Here is a 13,375-nt window from a genome sequence, read left to right as displayed (position 1 = left end):
TTTTAAACATAGGTAAGACATTATGCAATATAATGACAAGAGCTTGGTGGCGCAACCCACCCTCCCCGTTCCAAAGGGGACGCTCATAGCAACCATCCATCCATCATCACGGGCGGTGCTGATGGCTGGAGACCCAGTGCATCTGCAGTGCATGGTGTTTACGTGGCCGGTACAGCGGGTGAAACATCGGTCGGTGCAATCCTCCGCGTGCGCTTTTTAAAGGCTGGTTGTCTGGCTCCATCGTCGGGTCCAACTCAAGTCTCCAGTGAAGCCCCGCCCACGTCCTCATAACCGCCAGACATTGTACCTCCGCGAGGCTGCAAATAGTTCGTACTTCAAACTTTCGCTGTTACCTAAATGAGGCTTTAACCACAAAAATAAAATTATAAGTGCGTAATCTTGTACGTTTTCGCTCCTCTGTTATAGTGGAATGATGAAAGCCAAATTATTTATTGAACTGAAATAAAACGCTTGCTTCGCTGCAATTATTTTTTGTCACGTTTCAGTTGGCAGTGAAGTTTCATGAGTAAAACGGGGTCAGCAGTGCAATGAACTAAACCACGCACTTTTGAAGAGTGAAATGCTCAGACTACGTACACTTTGTCCATGTATGTTGTGCACCTCATCGCTTCCGCTGATGAAAAACACTCTACAAGAGCAGCAGACGCCACGGAGGTACAAAGTACGACGCCATTTTGAAACGGTCGCACGACGACGATTTTGTTTGCTTCTGTGATAGGCTGGCGGAGTAACAACTCCGCGCGGTCCGTCTCCCTTCGTTGCCGATTGCTGTTTTTTTAAGTTGTTTCCTACTAGAGAATAGCTGCCGCCTGTAATGCCCGCAAACATACGCTGAGCTATGATTGAGGTTAATGGCCTTCGAGATGGGCATGCACGCGTTGCGACAATCTCGGAAGCCACGCAAGATAGTGCCCAGTGGTTCCGCTAGCCAAATGTGGCGCTCGCGACTGACACTAGTGAGGAGAAGGAAAGAAAAAGAGTTTGGAAGCTGGTTTTTTGCTTCTGTGGCAGGCATCTAGTAAAGGAGGCAATGGAATGGCCGCACAGTTTGGTGGAGCGCGTCGTGTGGACTGGTACTGGTCAAGTCGACGTCGCGGCCGTCGCTTGTTTGTACAAAACGGACATGAGTTTCAAAAAGCAACATGGTCGGAGGAAGAAACCAAGACGCTCATACGGCTCTGGGAAGAGCACCTTAGCGACCTACGCGCAAAGCGCAACATAAAAGTTTACGATGCCATCCGGCAAAAGCTGGAAGAGTCGGGCTTTAAGAAAACAACAAAGGAGGTCAAAAAGAAAATGGAAAACCTTGGGAACAAATACAGGTAAGCCTTTCCATCTTCACGCAACAGAGGAGCAGACCCGTGCACTGTAGCGTGTTTTTTCACTGGTGGCAAGCCCTCGGTGACTGCCTTTCATTGCAATTTACTTTTGGTAGTGACTACAGTGACGGGGCCCGGCACTTTAACATCTGTACTACAGTGACGGGGCCCGGCACTTTAACATATACACTACAGTGACGGGGCCCGTCTCCTTAACCAGAGACGGGACCGGCACTTTACGTCAACACTGTAGCGACGTCAATGGCCGCACTTCTTTCAAACATTCTATGCAAACAACTTCGAGCACTTCACGGCAGGCAGTGAACTTTATTGAGGTCCTGAGGAGCGATCGACTCCGAAACCCTCTTATGAGGGAGGGGGCCGCCGCGAGCCGTTCCGACGTTGGGACGGGCAGGCCGTGCCTGACCGCCTCCTCCCACTCTTCTTCCGTGGTGAGATGACCGTGGTCCCGTAACGAGGGACACCACCAGAGCATGTGTTCTAAAGTGCAGAATGGATCTCCGCAATCCGGACACCTGCCCCGCACGGACGCGTCGTTAGGTTGCCCCTGTGATCTACCACGGCCGCCGCGAACCGGTCGGACGAACCGTATTGGGCGACGTCGACGAACGCGACCGATCGTGGATCGTCGGCGACGGGTCCGAGAAGTGCGGCCGCTCGGGCCCGGCGTGTGCCTACATTGCGTTGCGGGTGCACGTTGCGCGGGAACGGCGAGACCGTGACGGCCTCCCGCGACAACGCGTCGAGCACGCACCGCCTTCCAGCGCCTCCAGGATCCGCCTTCCCGCAGGCGAGAAAGCGAGCCTGACAACCTGGACTAACTTCTGTGACCCAACCTCATCGAAGGTGTGGACCCCCAGCTGCATGAGCTTCTCGGTGCTGGCGCCTATGGGGATGCCGAGCACTTCACGGACCGCGGTATTGTATTCCAGTACTGTCCACACCACGTGAATTTCACGATGTCAGCAACTTCCGTGCAGTAACGGAATACATTGATTGCACACATACGGATCGAAAAACCACAATGGGTACTTGTCCACGATTGTACAATCTTTTGCGTATGCACTGTAACACCTATGATGATTATAATAAAGAAAGAAAGTTCACTCTAATGGAAGGGGAACGGTAAAAACACATTAAAAAATGCATGGCACATGTTCCTGCTTGTGTAGCACCAGACAATGAATATTCTACTGAATTAAGAAAAAGCAGCAGCGGGTAATTACTCGCTTAGAAGACCGATAAACATGAAGTTCGATGAAATTTGAGAAATAATGATATTGAAGCTTCCAAGACTTTAGAAGAAAAGAAAAAGAAAATTAAGACTGAATCATCGCGACGGAACATCACAAGTCGCGGTAGGCGTCGAAGACCAGCTATAGCGAAATTATTTTTGAACAGCTCCGATAGTGTCCATGCAACAATGGTTGCTTGCGTACTCTCAAATGCTCGTATGCTGCGGCATAAAGCTCACGGCACGGTGCGAAAACGTGCTCGGAGCGAAAGCGAAACGAGGACATGCATGCAGACGCGAAGTCGGTCACCACGAACCCGTGCGATCGCTGCATTGCAGCTTCATTCTGTTATGCTGCATTTAGTTACACAGACAGCCATCCCACTATAAGAACGTATTTCACATAGTTTTCTCAGCGATTGCTTACGTTTCACGCAAACCGCTTCGGTGGAATCGATTGCGGCGACCGCTCGCAGTGTCCCAGCTTACTGTACGTAGTAGGCAAAGAGATAGCGTTTGTAAACCATTCTGTGCTTTCTGTTTGTCCAACATGATTATTTTAAAGGTAAAATACTGCCATTTCGAGAGTAATTGCAAAATTGTTCAGGAGGGCTGCCGCGTAGTATGTTTATTTAACGCCGACGCATGTGAGGCGCTTCCGACAGATGGCGACTCCAAGTCGTCCTCGCTAGAGTCTAGTCCTCGCCCCCAATACCGACATATTATTGTTATAGTGACGGCCCCGTCGGTGTAGTGTTGTTGTTAAAGCGACGGGCCCCGTCACCGTAGTGTGGATGTTAAAGTGCCGGGCCCCGTCACTGTATTCACTACCTTTACTTTTTGAATGATGCTATAGATGGATGGATGTATGGTGTGAGCTTGCCCTTTGGAACGGGGCGGTGAGTTGCGCCACCAAGCACTTGCTATTATACTGCCTAATGTCCTACCTAGGTTAAAAAAGAAAAAAAAAACCCTATTACCTCCCACAACCAAATTTTCTGATCCCCTATTGCGAACTTTGCTTTTGTACGTCTCCGTTTTTTTTGTCGTTTCCTTACTTTTCATCCGTCAATCTGCCAAACTCCTCTTACTAATCTATTGCGATGTTTACTTTTTACGAAAAATAAGCGACGTTATAATGAACTAAAAAATTATAGGCCCATTAGGTCACTCCCAGTATTATATAAAATAATTACCAGCATAATCTCCAATAGAATAAGGACAACACTGTACAGGAAAGGTTACTCAACAATGGATCACATCAATGTCATTAGCCGAGTTATCGAGAAATCCACAGCATATAAGCTTCCCTATATGGCTTTCATAGATTATGAAAAAGCATTTGTTTCAGTAGAGATACCAGCAGTCATAGAGTCATTGCATAATCAAAGAGTGCAGACTGCTTACATAAATACCGTGGAAAATATCTACAGAGCTTCCACAACCACCTTAATTCTATACAAAAAAAGTAGGAGGATACCTATAAAGGGGTCAGACAAGGAGACACAATCTCTCCGATGCGTGCTTAGAAGTATTCAAGCTATTAAACTGGGAAGGCTTAAGAGTAAAGATCGACGGCGAATACCTCAACTATCTTCGGTTTGCCGATGACATTGTTCTATTCAGCAACAATGCAGACAAGTTGCAACAAATGATTGAGCACCTTAACAGGGAGAGTGTAAGAGTGGGGCTGAAGATTAATATGCAGAAGACAAAGATAATGATAAATAACCTGGCAAGGGAACAAGAGTTCAACATCGCAAGTCAGCCTCTAGAGTCTGTGGAGGAGTACGTTTACCTAGGTCAACTAATCACAGGGAACCCGGACCATGAGAAGGAAATTCACAGAAGAATAAAAATGGATTGGATCGCATACGACACACATCGTGAGCTCCTGACTGGGAGCTTACCATTATTGAAAAGGAAAGTATACAGTCAGTGCATTTTACTGGTGCTGATGTACGGTGCAGAGACTTGGAGGCTGACAGTCATTGAGAACAAGAACCGCGCAAAGAGCGATGAAATGAAGAATGCTAGGTATAACTTTAAGAGACAGAAAGAGAGCGGTTTGGATCAGAGAGCAAACGGGTATAGATGATATTCTAATAGACAAAACGAAAAAAATGGCGCTGGGCAAATCATGTATTGCGCAGACTAGATAACCGTTGGACCATTAGGGTGACAGAATGGGTACCAAGAGAAGGGAGGCGCAGTAGAGAACGGCAGAAGACTAGATGGTGCGACGAAATTAAGAAATTTGCGGGTGCTAGTTGGAATCGGTTGGCACTGGACAGGGGTAATTGGAGATCGCAGGAAGAGGCCTTCGTCCTGCAGTGGACATGAACAGGCTGATGATGATTACTTTTCCACTGCTGTCGATGAACCCAAGGGCTTCAAAGAGACCAGTGGTGTGTAAATCGACTGCTGGGCAGACGTCTTCGCATTCTAATAAAACATGCATCATCGTTTCCCTAGTTTTACCACAGCAAGCACATGCTTCTTCCTTCTTATATCTCGCTTTATAGGTGCGTTTTCTACAGCATCCCGATCTCGCTTCGAAAAGTAGTGAGCTTCCCTTTGAGTTATCATAAGTTGTTTCTTTCCCGATTTCATTTTTTTCCTTTTAAGTAGCTACTTGTGGCAAGTTTCTTTTCCATTGCCGCCACCCATGAGATTATTTCAGCCTCTCTGACTTTCCGCTCGACCTTCTTTGTTGCTGTGTTGCCCACCCTACAGGCCGCATACTTGCTGGCAAGCTTCCTAGTTCTTTTCCTCCACTGTGAATCAATGTCTTTCCTGTACAGATATCTCAACACTCTCCCACCCCATTTACTTTCTTCCATATTCCTCAGCCGTTCTTCATACTCAATTTTACTGTGAGCTTCCCTCACTTCAATACTAGTGCAGCCCATATCACCCTACACAGCTTCATTTGTAGTTTTCCTGTGAGCGCCCAATGCAAGGCGACCCACTGACCTTTGGTTCCCGTTGAGTCCTGATTGTATCCCTGATTTAAAGCAAACAACTGCATTTCCAAAAGTAAGTCCTGGAACCATTACACCTTTCCACATACCTCGGAGCACCTCGTATCTGTTGTATCCCCTAGTGCGCTGTGCTTCATCATGGCTGCATTTCTTTTCCTCTTCACTGTTATTTTTTCCTGTGTTTCCATATTATATCTATTGCTTTCGTTTATCCATATACGAAGGCATTTATATTCTGTTACTTGAGGTATTTCCTGGCCCTGTATCGCCACTATCTGTTCACTATATTAATTGAATACCATAACACCTGATTTTCTAACACTAAATTTTAAACCTAAATTGTTGCCTTCCTGTCCATAGATATTATGCAGTCGTTGCAAATCAATTTGCTTGTCAGCTAGCAACACAATGTTCTCCACATAAAATAAACCTGGAAACTGCTGCTTTACTACTGTACCCGCCTGTTTGTATGAGAGATTAAACCTGATATTTCTTCGTTCTAGCGCCCTCTCCATCACCACGTACATCGTAAACAGCAATTGGAATAAAGGGCACCCCTGCCTCAGTCCCTTGTTGATATGAACTTTCTCCTCGCTCCTCATCCCTTCCCATTCAACGCAAACAATATTTTCTAGGTAAATCTCTCTCAAAAGCTGTAGACAATCGTCACCTGAGCCTTCCTCTTCCAGAATATACCACAAAATGTTGCAATCTACATTGTAATAGGCTCCTGTAATATCTAAAGAGGCCACATATAACGGTCTGCTTTCTTCTTTTGATATTTCTATACACTGAGTAAGAACAAATAATTATCATCTAAACGCCTACCTATTCTGAAGCCATTCTGAAGTTCTCCCAAAATGCCATTATTTTCTGCCCATTCTTGCAGCTTTAATTTGATTCCTTGCATTGCTAGCCTGTATATTACCGATGTAATGGTCAACAGTCTATACGACTGAATTCTATCTTTCTCCCCCTTACCTTTATAAATAAAATTCATTCTACTTTGTCGCGAACTGTCTGGTATTCGTCTATCTTTTAAAGCTTTTTCCATTGCTTTCACCAGAGCTTCCTTACTTTTTGGTCCTAGTTCATTAATCAGCCTAATGGGAACCTCGTCTAGCCCTGTGGCTGTGCGCTTAGGAATTTCCTCTTCAGCTTTCTTCCAGTTGAAATTTGTCAGCACCAGCTGCTTTTCCACCTAGGTGTCTTTTGCTTTTTTTTTTTCTTCAAGGTCATCATCATGATTGCCTTGGAGAGATTCGGCCATTATTTTTCAGATGTAATTTATTGCTGCTTCCCCTTCCAGTTTGTTTCCATCTTTGTCTAGGATATGTTGTTGTATTGTTGTTGACCTTCTGCCTAATAATTTTATGTGGTTCCAAAATATTCTAGGTGCGGCCTTCTTTTTGTCGCATATTTCTGACAACCAATGTTCACTTTCACCTTTTATCTTTGCTTGCACCAGTATATTTCCCATTTACTGGCTACTTCATCTTGCGGCAACTGCGCCTTCTTTGCCTGCCTTTGCTCTCGGGATGCTTTCTGTTGTTGGGTGATTGCTTCTTATATCTCCCTGTTCCACCAGCTTTTCGTTTTTTTTTTCGCCTTTCCAACGAACATGTTGTTTCTCTTTCCATGTTTCTGTCGTTATTACACTTAGAAGCTTACTACATTCCTGCACCTTACTTGGCCATTTGCCAAGTTCTTCCTCAACTCTAGTGACTACATTCGTTATTTGTTCAGCGTTCAAATTTGGACTGGCCATTCTGCACTCCTTGCTCTCTTTTCCCACTACATTTCCCATATTCAACATGATGCGTTTATGGTCACTCCCTATGCTGCTATAACCTTCCTCATCAGTGACCATTTCTCTCAACTTATCATGAATTCCTTCTGTCATCAGACTATGCGCATTAGGAAGTGCGCCCGCTGCCGGAAATGGCTGGGATGGATGGATGCATACGGCTGAACCCTTTAAATCGGGCTGCAACTCACGTCATCTAGTCATGACTAGTGATATATCTTGTAATCAGTGGAGAGTGAAATTTCACTCTTGCCTCCGTTTATAGAGGTAACCTCCGTTTGGTTATAACCGGCGATGATGATGATTTAATGGCATCCCTTCTGAAACGGTGAGATGACAACTACTCATCTAGTCTACTTGAGTTAATCAGGTATGCCATACATGTTTTTTTACATAAAATTTTTGTATACATCTCCTTAATCTCCCCCCCCCCCCCCCCCCCCCCGCTTTCAAAGTCTACCTTGTACCGCTAGATATGACTGTTGGAGATTTGGTCGTATCAATCTGTTCCTTGCTTTTCTCCGACCAACACTGTAAACGACTCTTGCTTATTTCGACTGCTGACCGATTGACACTACCGTCCACTTTAAACCCAAGCGATTCTGGAAGGTGGACGTTGCCTACGGTTCCCACAGGGTGAATCCCTCCGCATTCCACGAGGATGTGATGAGTGGCCTCTGGATTTTTGCTGCAGCATACGTATGCATCATCTAGTACTGAATATTTGCTCCGGTATTTTTTTTTTGTCCTTATGCATACCTGCACAAACAATGATGTACCTGCACGACTTTGCAGCACCATCTAGGGAAAGGCAATTCTCGCACTGGTGAAACGTAATTTCTTTAGTGCGTGTTGGCATGGAGATTAAGGTTGGTGTAAGGTTAGGTTAGGTTAAAAACAAGTTGGAGATAATTTGGTTGGAGCAAAATATTACTAAGGCTTCCGGACTGGCTGCATGAATTGTAAAGGTCTAAACTAGACTCTCAATTCCCAGCGAGTGTAGGTTTCGATTGGTAAACTACTGTATGGCTCAAACGACAACATGGGATGTGGCAGCATCGTCGTGCGGCCCCTGTGCATTGTGCACCCAGCCATTTCCACCAGGGGTGCACTCTGTAGTACGCATAGTATCATCCTTGCTTTTTATGGAGGTGTCTCTGGACCCTCTGCCTTTACATATGAAGTTTTAATGGGACAGCGCTAAGGGCCCCGTGTCACAGAAAATCCGGTTTCAGCGTCCCATGAGCGAAAGTTACTACATATATTTAGGTGTATTTATACGCCACGCTGTGCTGTATGACATGCATTTTATGTGGGTTGTACTGCCACATTATTCTATCACTAAAGTTGCTCTTACCACATCTTACATTCTTGACAATGTTATTCCTCAGTATTTTGAGAATGACAGCCCACAAACAAATGCCGTGAAACAAAGCACCAACAGCACGTGCCTTTTTATGTTATATCTTCTAAAGACTGAAATGTTAAAAGTGCGAAACAAAAGCAGAAACCTGAAAATGATGCAATTTTCTTGGTGAGGCTGCGCACTACCTCCGGGATTTGGCCAACACAAGCGGCGGTGTTTCTACCAGAAAGCTCGCCTCCATGCAGAGCGTTTGCTGCCGGCATTTCCCGGTAAAAATTACGGTTACATAAGCTGCGTCTGCTGGGACGTGCAACAAGCAGTCGGGGATCTTTGGATGCTGTCATGTTCCACTCTTAAAGATGAAGCTTAAGTGCCCTCAAAGTTCTTAAATTTAAGGTAGGTGTCATGACGATACTTAGAGAAAATGTATTCTACTTTGTTGTAGCACTGGCAAACACGTGGACGGAAAAAAAAAAAAGACATTGGCGAGCGAGCGACAGACGCGACGCACTTTGCTGGAATGTCGATTTATAGCTGTACATGTGCTCATATTGAATGAGAAGAAACAGGGTTAACCGAGGGGCCCAATTTTTACAATTATATCATCAGAAGCCAACAAACCGACACCAAGGACAACATAGGGGAAATTACTTGTGCTTACCAATTGAATTAAAGAAGTAAATTAATGGAAATGAGAGTGGATTGTCGCATGCGTAATGTGAAGACGTGGGATTGTTCCCCCTTGGGGCAAGTTCTCTTTTTATTCACTTTCATTGCCATTAATTTATCATTTCATTCAATTAGTAAGCACAAATAATTTCCCCTATGTTGTCCTTGGCGTCTTTGTTGGCTTCTTATGATACGTTCTCATATCGCATTTCAGCTGCACGTATCGGTGGGCGGGAAGATGTGGCCTAGCTGTTAAGGCGGACCTTCTGTTTGGTACCCTCCGAAGGTTACATGCTGCGACACCTGTTCCTTTGCGCATTTGGCTGCATGAGTTTTTTTCTTCCTTGTATTTGACAACTCATTCAAGACTGTGGGGGGAAACTTGCTCCAACACCTTTAACAGCGAACAAGTAGCGGGATCGCTAAAGAAAGAGCCGTTCAATGGTGTCTGCGAACGCTTGTTCTTCGCTTACTTTTGCTTGCAGGCTCATAAAGCGGAAGGAGACAGGAACGGGGTCAGGGGTCATAGCCTGGCCTTACTACTGGGACCTGCACCGGTTCCTTGCGTCACTTCCATTGCACGACGACAGCCTTGCGCAGGAGAGCTCCTGCACGGAACGTTTTTCCCCTGCACAGGAGGCGAGTTTGCAGGCACCCATTACAATTTGTCCTGAAGTACTAAAGCGCCAAACAGATGACACAAGAAGAGACACGGACGTCCGTGTGTGTCGTCTGTTTGGTGCTTGTGTCATGTCTTTTGTCGTCTGTTTGGCGCTTTAGTACTTCAGTAGCATGCACCAACTAGCCCAACAAAAAGTTATGCTGGAACAATTTGTCCGCTTCATGCGCGAGTCAATTCAGTCAGTTCCAAATTGATCCACGCACAGAAACAATGTTCACTACCCGTGATTGTGTATTTTGGAAATACTGAGCCATATCGGAAATTTGCCTGATGTAAATTATTATAGTCGAAAAGCATGAAAAAAAAAAATTGGTACATGAGGAAATGCTGTCGCCACCAGCATACATTAAGAAGTGATGCTGAAAATTATGTGGCAGAGTATGCAGGTAACAGACATTTTAGCTGCAGAGGTAAAACTACATGTGCCTTAAGCATAATTTTTGTTGCTACTTGCGATATTAAGGTGTTAACTTGGCATGTAAACTTATAAACGCAGTGCCCAAAGAAGTTGCACACAGAAAAAAAAAAAAAGAAAGAGCCACAGAAGTTATTTATTATCGCGCTCATTTTGCCACTGGTCCTTCTTCGTGTGGTAAAGATGTGAAATTCCCGTTATTCACAGGCTCTGAACGGCAATGTGCGATGCGAAGTTGATGAGCCTGGCAATGCCGTTGACGAATGCTCACCACCGCTCAGCATGGCAACGCCATCGCCGAGCAGTTCATCAGGAGCGCACAGCTCGCTGCCATCTATTCCCCCTCTGACATTGCCCATCCCCAGCTGTGAAGATGACTCACATCACCAGAAGGAGACGGTAGCTACTAAACGAAAGCGGCTGCCAGCCACAAATACACTATTGACGCAGCTTCTGGAGGAGCAGCGCCAGCTCCGCCTTTCAATGGAGTCAAGGCGAGAGCGGGAAATCAAACTGAAGGAAGAGCAACTGAAGCTTTTGCAGAAGTTTTCTCAAACTGACGATAAGCTGCTCGCCATTTTAAGCGACATGGCAAAGAAATAAATGCTGTGTGAAGCCATGGGTGCATAAATTTGTACATGTTTTATTGCGCACAAGAACACACACATACACACACACTAGCCGTGACATATATTTCATAAGCTGCCGCGAGCATCTGAATTCATGCTTTCACTTCAAACAACACAAGTTTACATTTAAAAGACATTAAATTGCTCATGAGGAATGAGACACCCGTTTCGCAAAGTATTTTGCAAATGCATTCCTTGCCTTCTCTCCCCCTTCAGTTTGAGCATGGGTGTCGTGAGACGGTTGCACATAAAGAGTGGAAAGTTGTTCTTCCTGCTCCCATGGCTGCTCGACCTTGTCCCGAAAATCCTCACAGATGTTGTGCAACGTGCAAGCGGCCCTTATTGCTCTCCTCGAGTTTGGCAGCCGACATTCCATCCTTTTCGCAACAAATCGGAAACGTGCTTTCAACCTTCCGAAAGCATTTTCCGCTATCCTCATTGTTCTTGAATGTTTGCAGTTGAACACATGTTCGGGAGTTCCATCCCGCGGATTCACAAATGGCTTTACGAGGTGTTCTGTCAAAGGAAACGCCTGGTCACACAAAATGACTGGAGCAACGCGAGTGTCCTCAATCATTGCCTGTGGAGACTTGAAGTGTACACTCTCCACTATTTCTTTTAGTCCTGAACCAGCATACACACTGGCATCGTCAAATCTCCCTGGGCTTCCAACACGGATGTACCGGAACCGGTATCTGTGGTCTACTAATGCCAGCAGTATAATGCTGCACCTGCAGGGGAAAAGAAGGTTCGTTAGTACTGCACCTGAGTGTTCAGTAATCGTAAAAGACAATTTATGGATTACTGGTAACAGTAGGCAACTAAGAAAGGTCACTGCTGAACTTTATCAGTAAACACAACTTCATTTACAATGTGTAGCAGACATTGTAAAGGAGAACTTCTGGTTTACCGTAACCACTATGTGCATTAATATTAACAACACACTCGTACGAAGACTAAACATAACTTGTAAAATAAGGCGTCATAATCGTAGTACGAACAGCACATAGGCATGTACTATACTACATTACGAAGGGGTCCATCGGGCCAAATAAATGCTGTCATAAACAAAATTTACATTATGTGATTTCATGGCGACCTCGAAGTAAACGTAGTGCACATTCCCTTAAAACAACAGAATATTCAAGTTTGCCACTGTAATTGCTCCCTTTCGTGTGACCGGTAAACTTGCATCATTTACAATAGCATACCATCCCTTATAATTGCAGTAGTCCGTTGCGTGTTCCTTTGGTGGTGATACGGCGAAGTGACAGGTATCGAGCGCACCAACAACTTGTGGGAATCCAGTCACGGCGAAGAACTCTCTGACGTGGTAGGCCATTTCGTCACGACGGACCATACAGAGCCATTTGCTTTCAAGCTGCTCAATAACAGCCGCGCAAAACTGCCTCCACAAAAAGTTAACCGTTGAACGACCGACAGCAAATAAGTGCGCAATCGTTCTGTCCTCCGCAGATGAACACAATCGGTACAGTCCAATGGCCACTCTTTTCTCCAGAGAGATGGACTGTCGCATGCTTGTGTTTACACGATTCAGAGCGCATGCCAGCGATTCGACAAGGAACCTGAAAGTGCTGGGCGAAACGCGAAGTGCCTGTTTGAAATGAAAATCGCTCAGGTGAGGCAACGTGTTCTCAAACCAGCGTTCATTCCTTTGAAAAGTCCATGCTGGGCGGCGCACACGGGGCAAACTTTCAGCGACGACGGCGGCGATAGTGAAAGAGTTCACTAGTAACTGGTCCTCGATGTCCCTCGAGATGTCTGCTTCTCTCTCGATTTCAGCTTCAAGCATCATGTATGCGTGAAATCGCGACACTCGCGAATGAATAAGCGCTGCCATTGCACGCTTCACACGCTCGCGATCCGTTTCCGTGGACGCTTCCATAGAAACCGCCATTTCTTCTCGGCTCGCGTTGGATGCGACGTTGTCTTGTCTTGACTCATGATTGATCTTGTTATTGTTATTGAGGTTACAATGAATTACTTGCGCGTAAAGGAGTACTAACACAAAACTTCGATCTTGTTTTTTCTGCTGCAATAAATAGCGAATGACCCAGTAATCACGGTACGAAACATCATTTGCTTCAGAGCGCGACAGGTAATTATTTAGTGTCTTGTTTGTAGCGACCAGTCCGAGTTTCGGTTTCAAAGAAGGAATGTAAACACAGTTGGGCACGTGATCGCACAAGACTGTGACGTGCGCATGT

At 45.5% G+C, this 13,375-nt stretch overlaps 2 protein-coding genes across 2 annotated transcripts in view; one reads left to right on the top strand and one right to left on the bottom strand.

Moving 5' to 3' along the window:
* The first annotated feature begins 1,017 nt into the window (after positions 1 to 1,017).
* Positions 1,018 to 11,149, top strand: LOC139049888 (uncharacterized). Its single transcript, XM_070525750.1, has 3 exons — positions 1,018 to 1,343; positions 9,907 to 10,060; positions 10,726 to 11,149. The coding sequence occupies exons 1-3, from the start codon at positions 1,057 to 1,059 to the stop codon at positions 11,119 to 11,121; spliced, it is 837 nt and encodes a 278-aa protein (XP_070381851.1). The 5' UTR covers positions 1,018 to 1,056; the 3' UTR covers positions 11,122 to 11,149.
* LOC139049889 (proteasome assembly chaperone 2) overlaps positions 11,142 to 13,375 on the bottom strand; it is a 34,844-nt gene continuing 32,610 nt past the window's right edge. The window contains exon 8 of the mRNA XM_070525758.1: positions 11,142 to 11,878. The gene's annotated coding sequence lies outside the window, so the exon portion shown is untranslated. The remainder of the gene's footprint in view (positions 11,879 to 13,375) is intronic.

Source organism: Dermacentor albipictus, chromosome 9, assembly GCF_038994185.2.
Source record: "Dermacentor albipictus isolate Rhodes 1998 colony chromosome 9, USDA_Dalb.pri_finalv2, whole genome shotgun sequence".
Classification (NCBI taxonomy): Eukaryota; Metazoa; Arthropoda; class Arachnida; order Ixodida; family Ixodidae; genus Dermacentor; species Dermacentor albipictus.
This window is presented reverse-complemented; position numbering and strand designations above follow the sequence as displayed.

Bases quoted from the DNA above. Each gene is read 5' to 3' on its own strand.
- LOC139049888 (XM_070525750.1), top strand. From the start codon at position 1,057: ATGGCCGCACAGTTTGGTGGAGCGCGTCGTGTGGACTGGTACTGGTCA. The intron at 1,344-9,906 runs GTAAGCCTTTCC...TTTTGCTTGCAG, and splicing joins AACCTTGGGAACAAATACAG to GCTCATAAAGCGGAAGGAGA. The intron at 10,061-10,725 runs GCGAGTTTGCAG...CGTTATTCACAG, and splicing joins GTTTTTCCCCTGCACAGGAG to GCTCTGAACGGCAATGTGCG.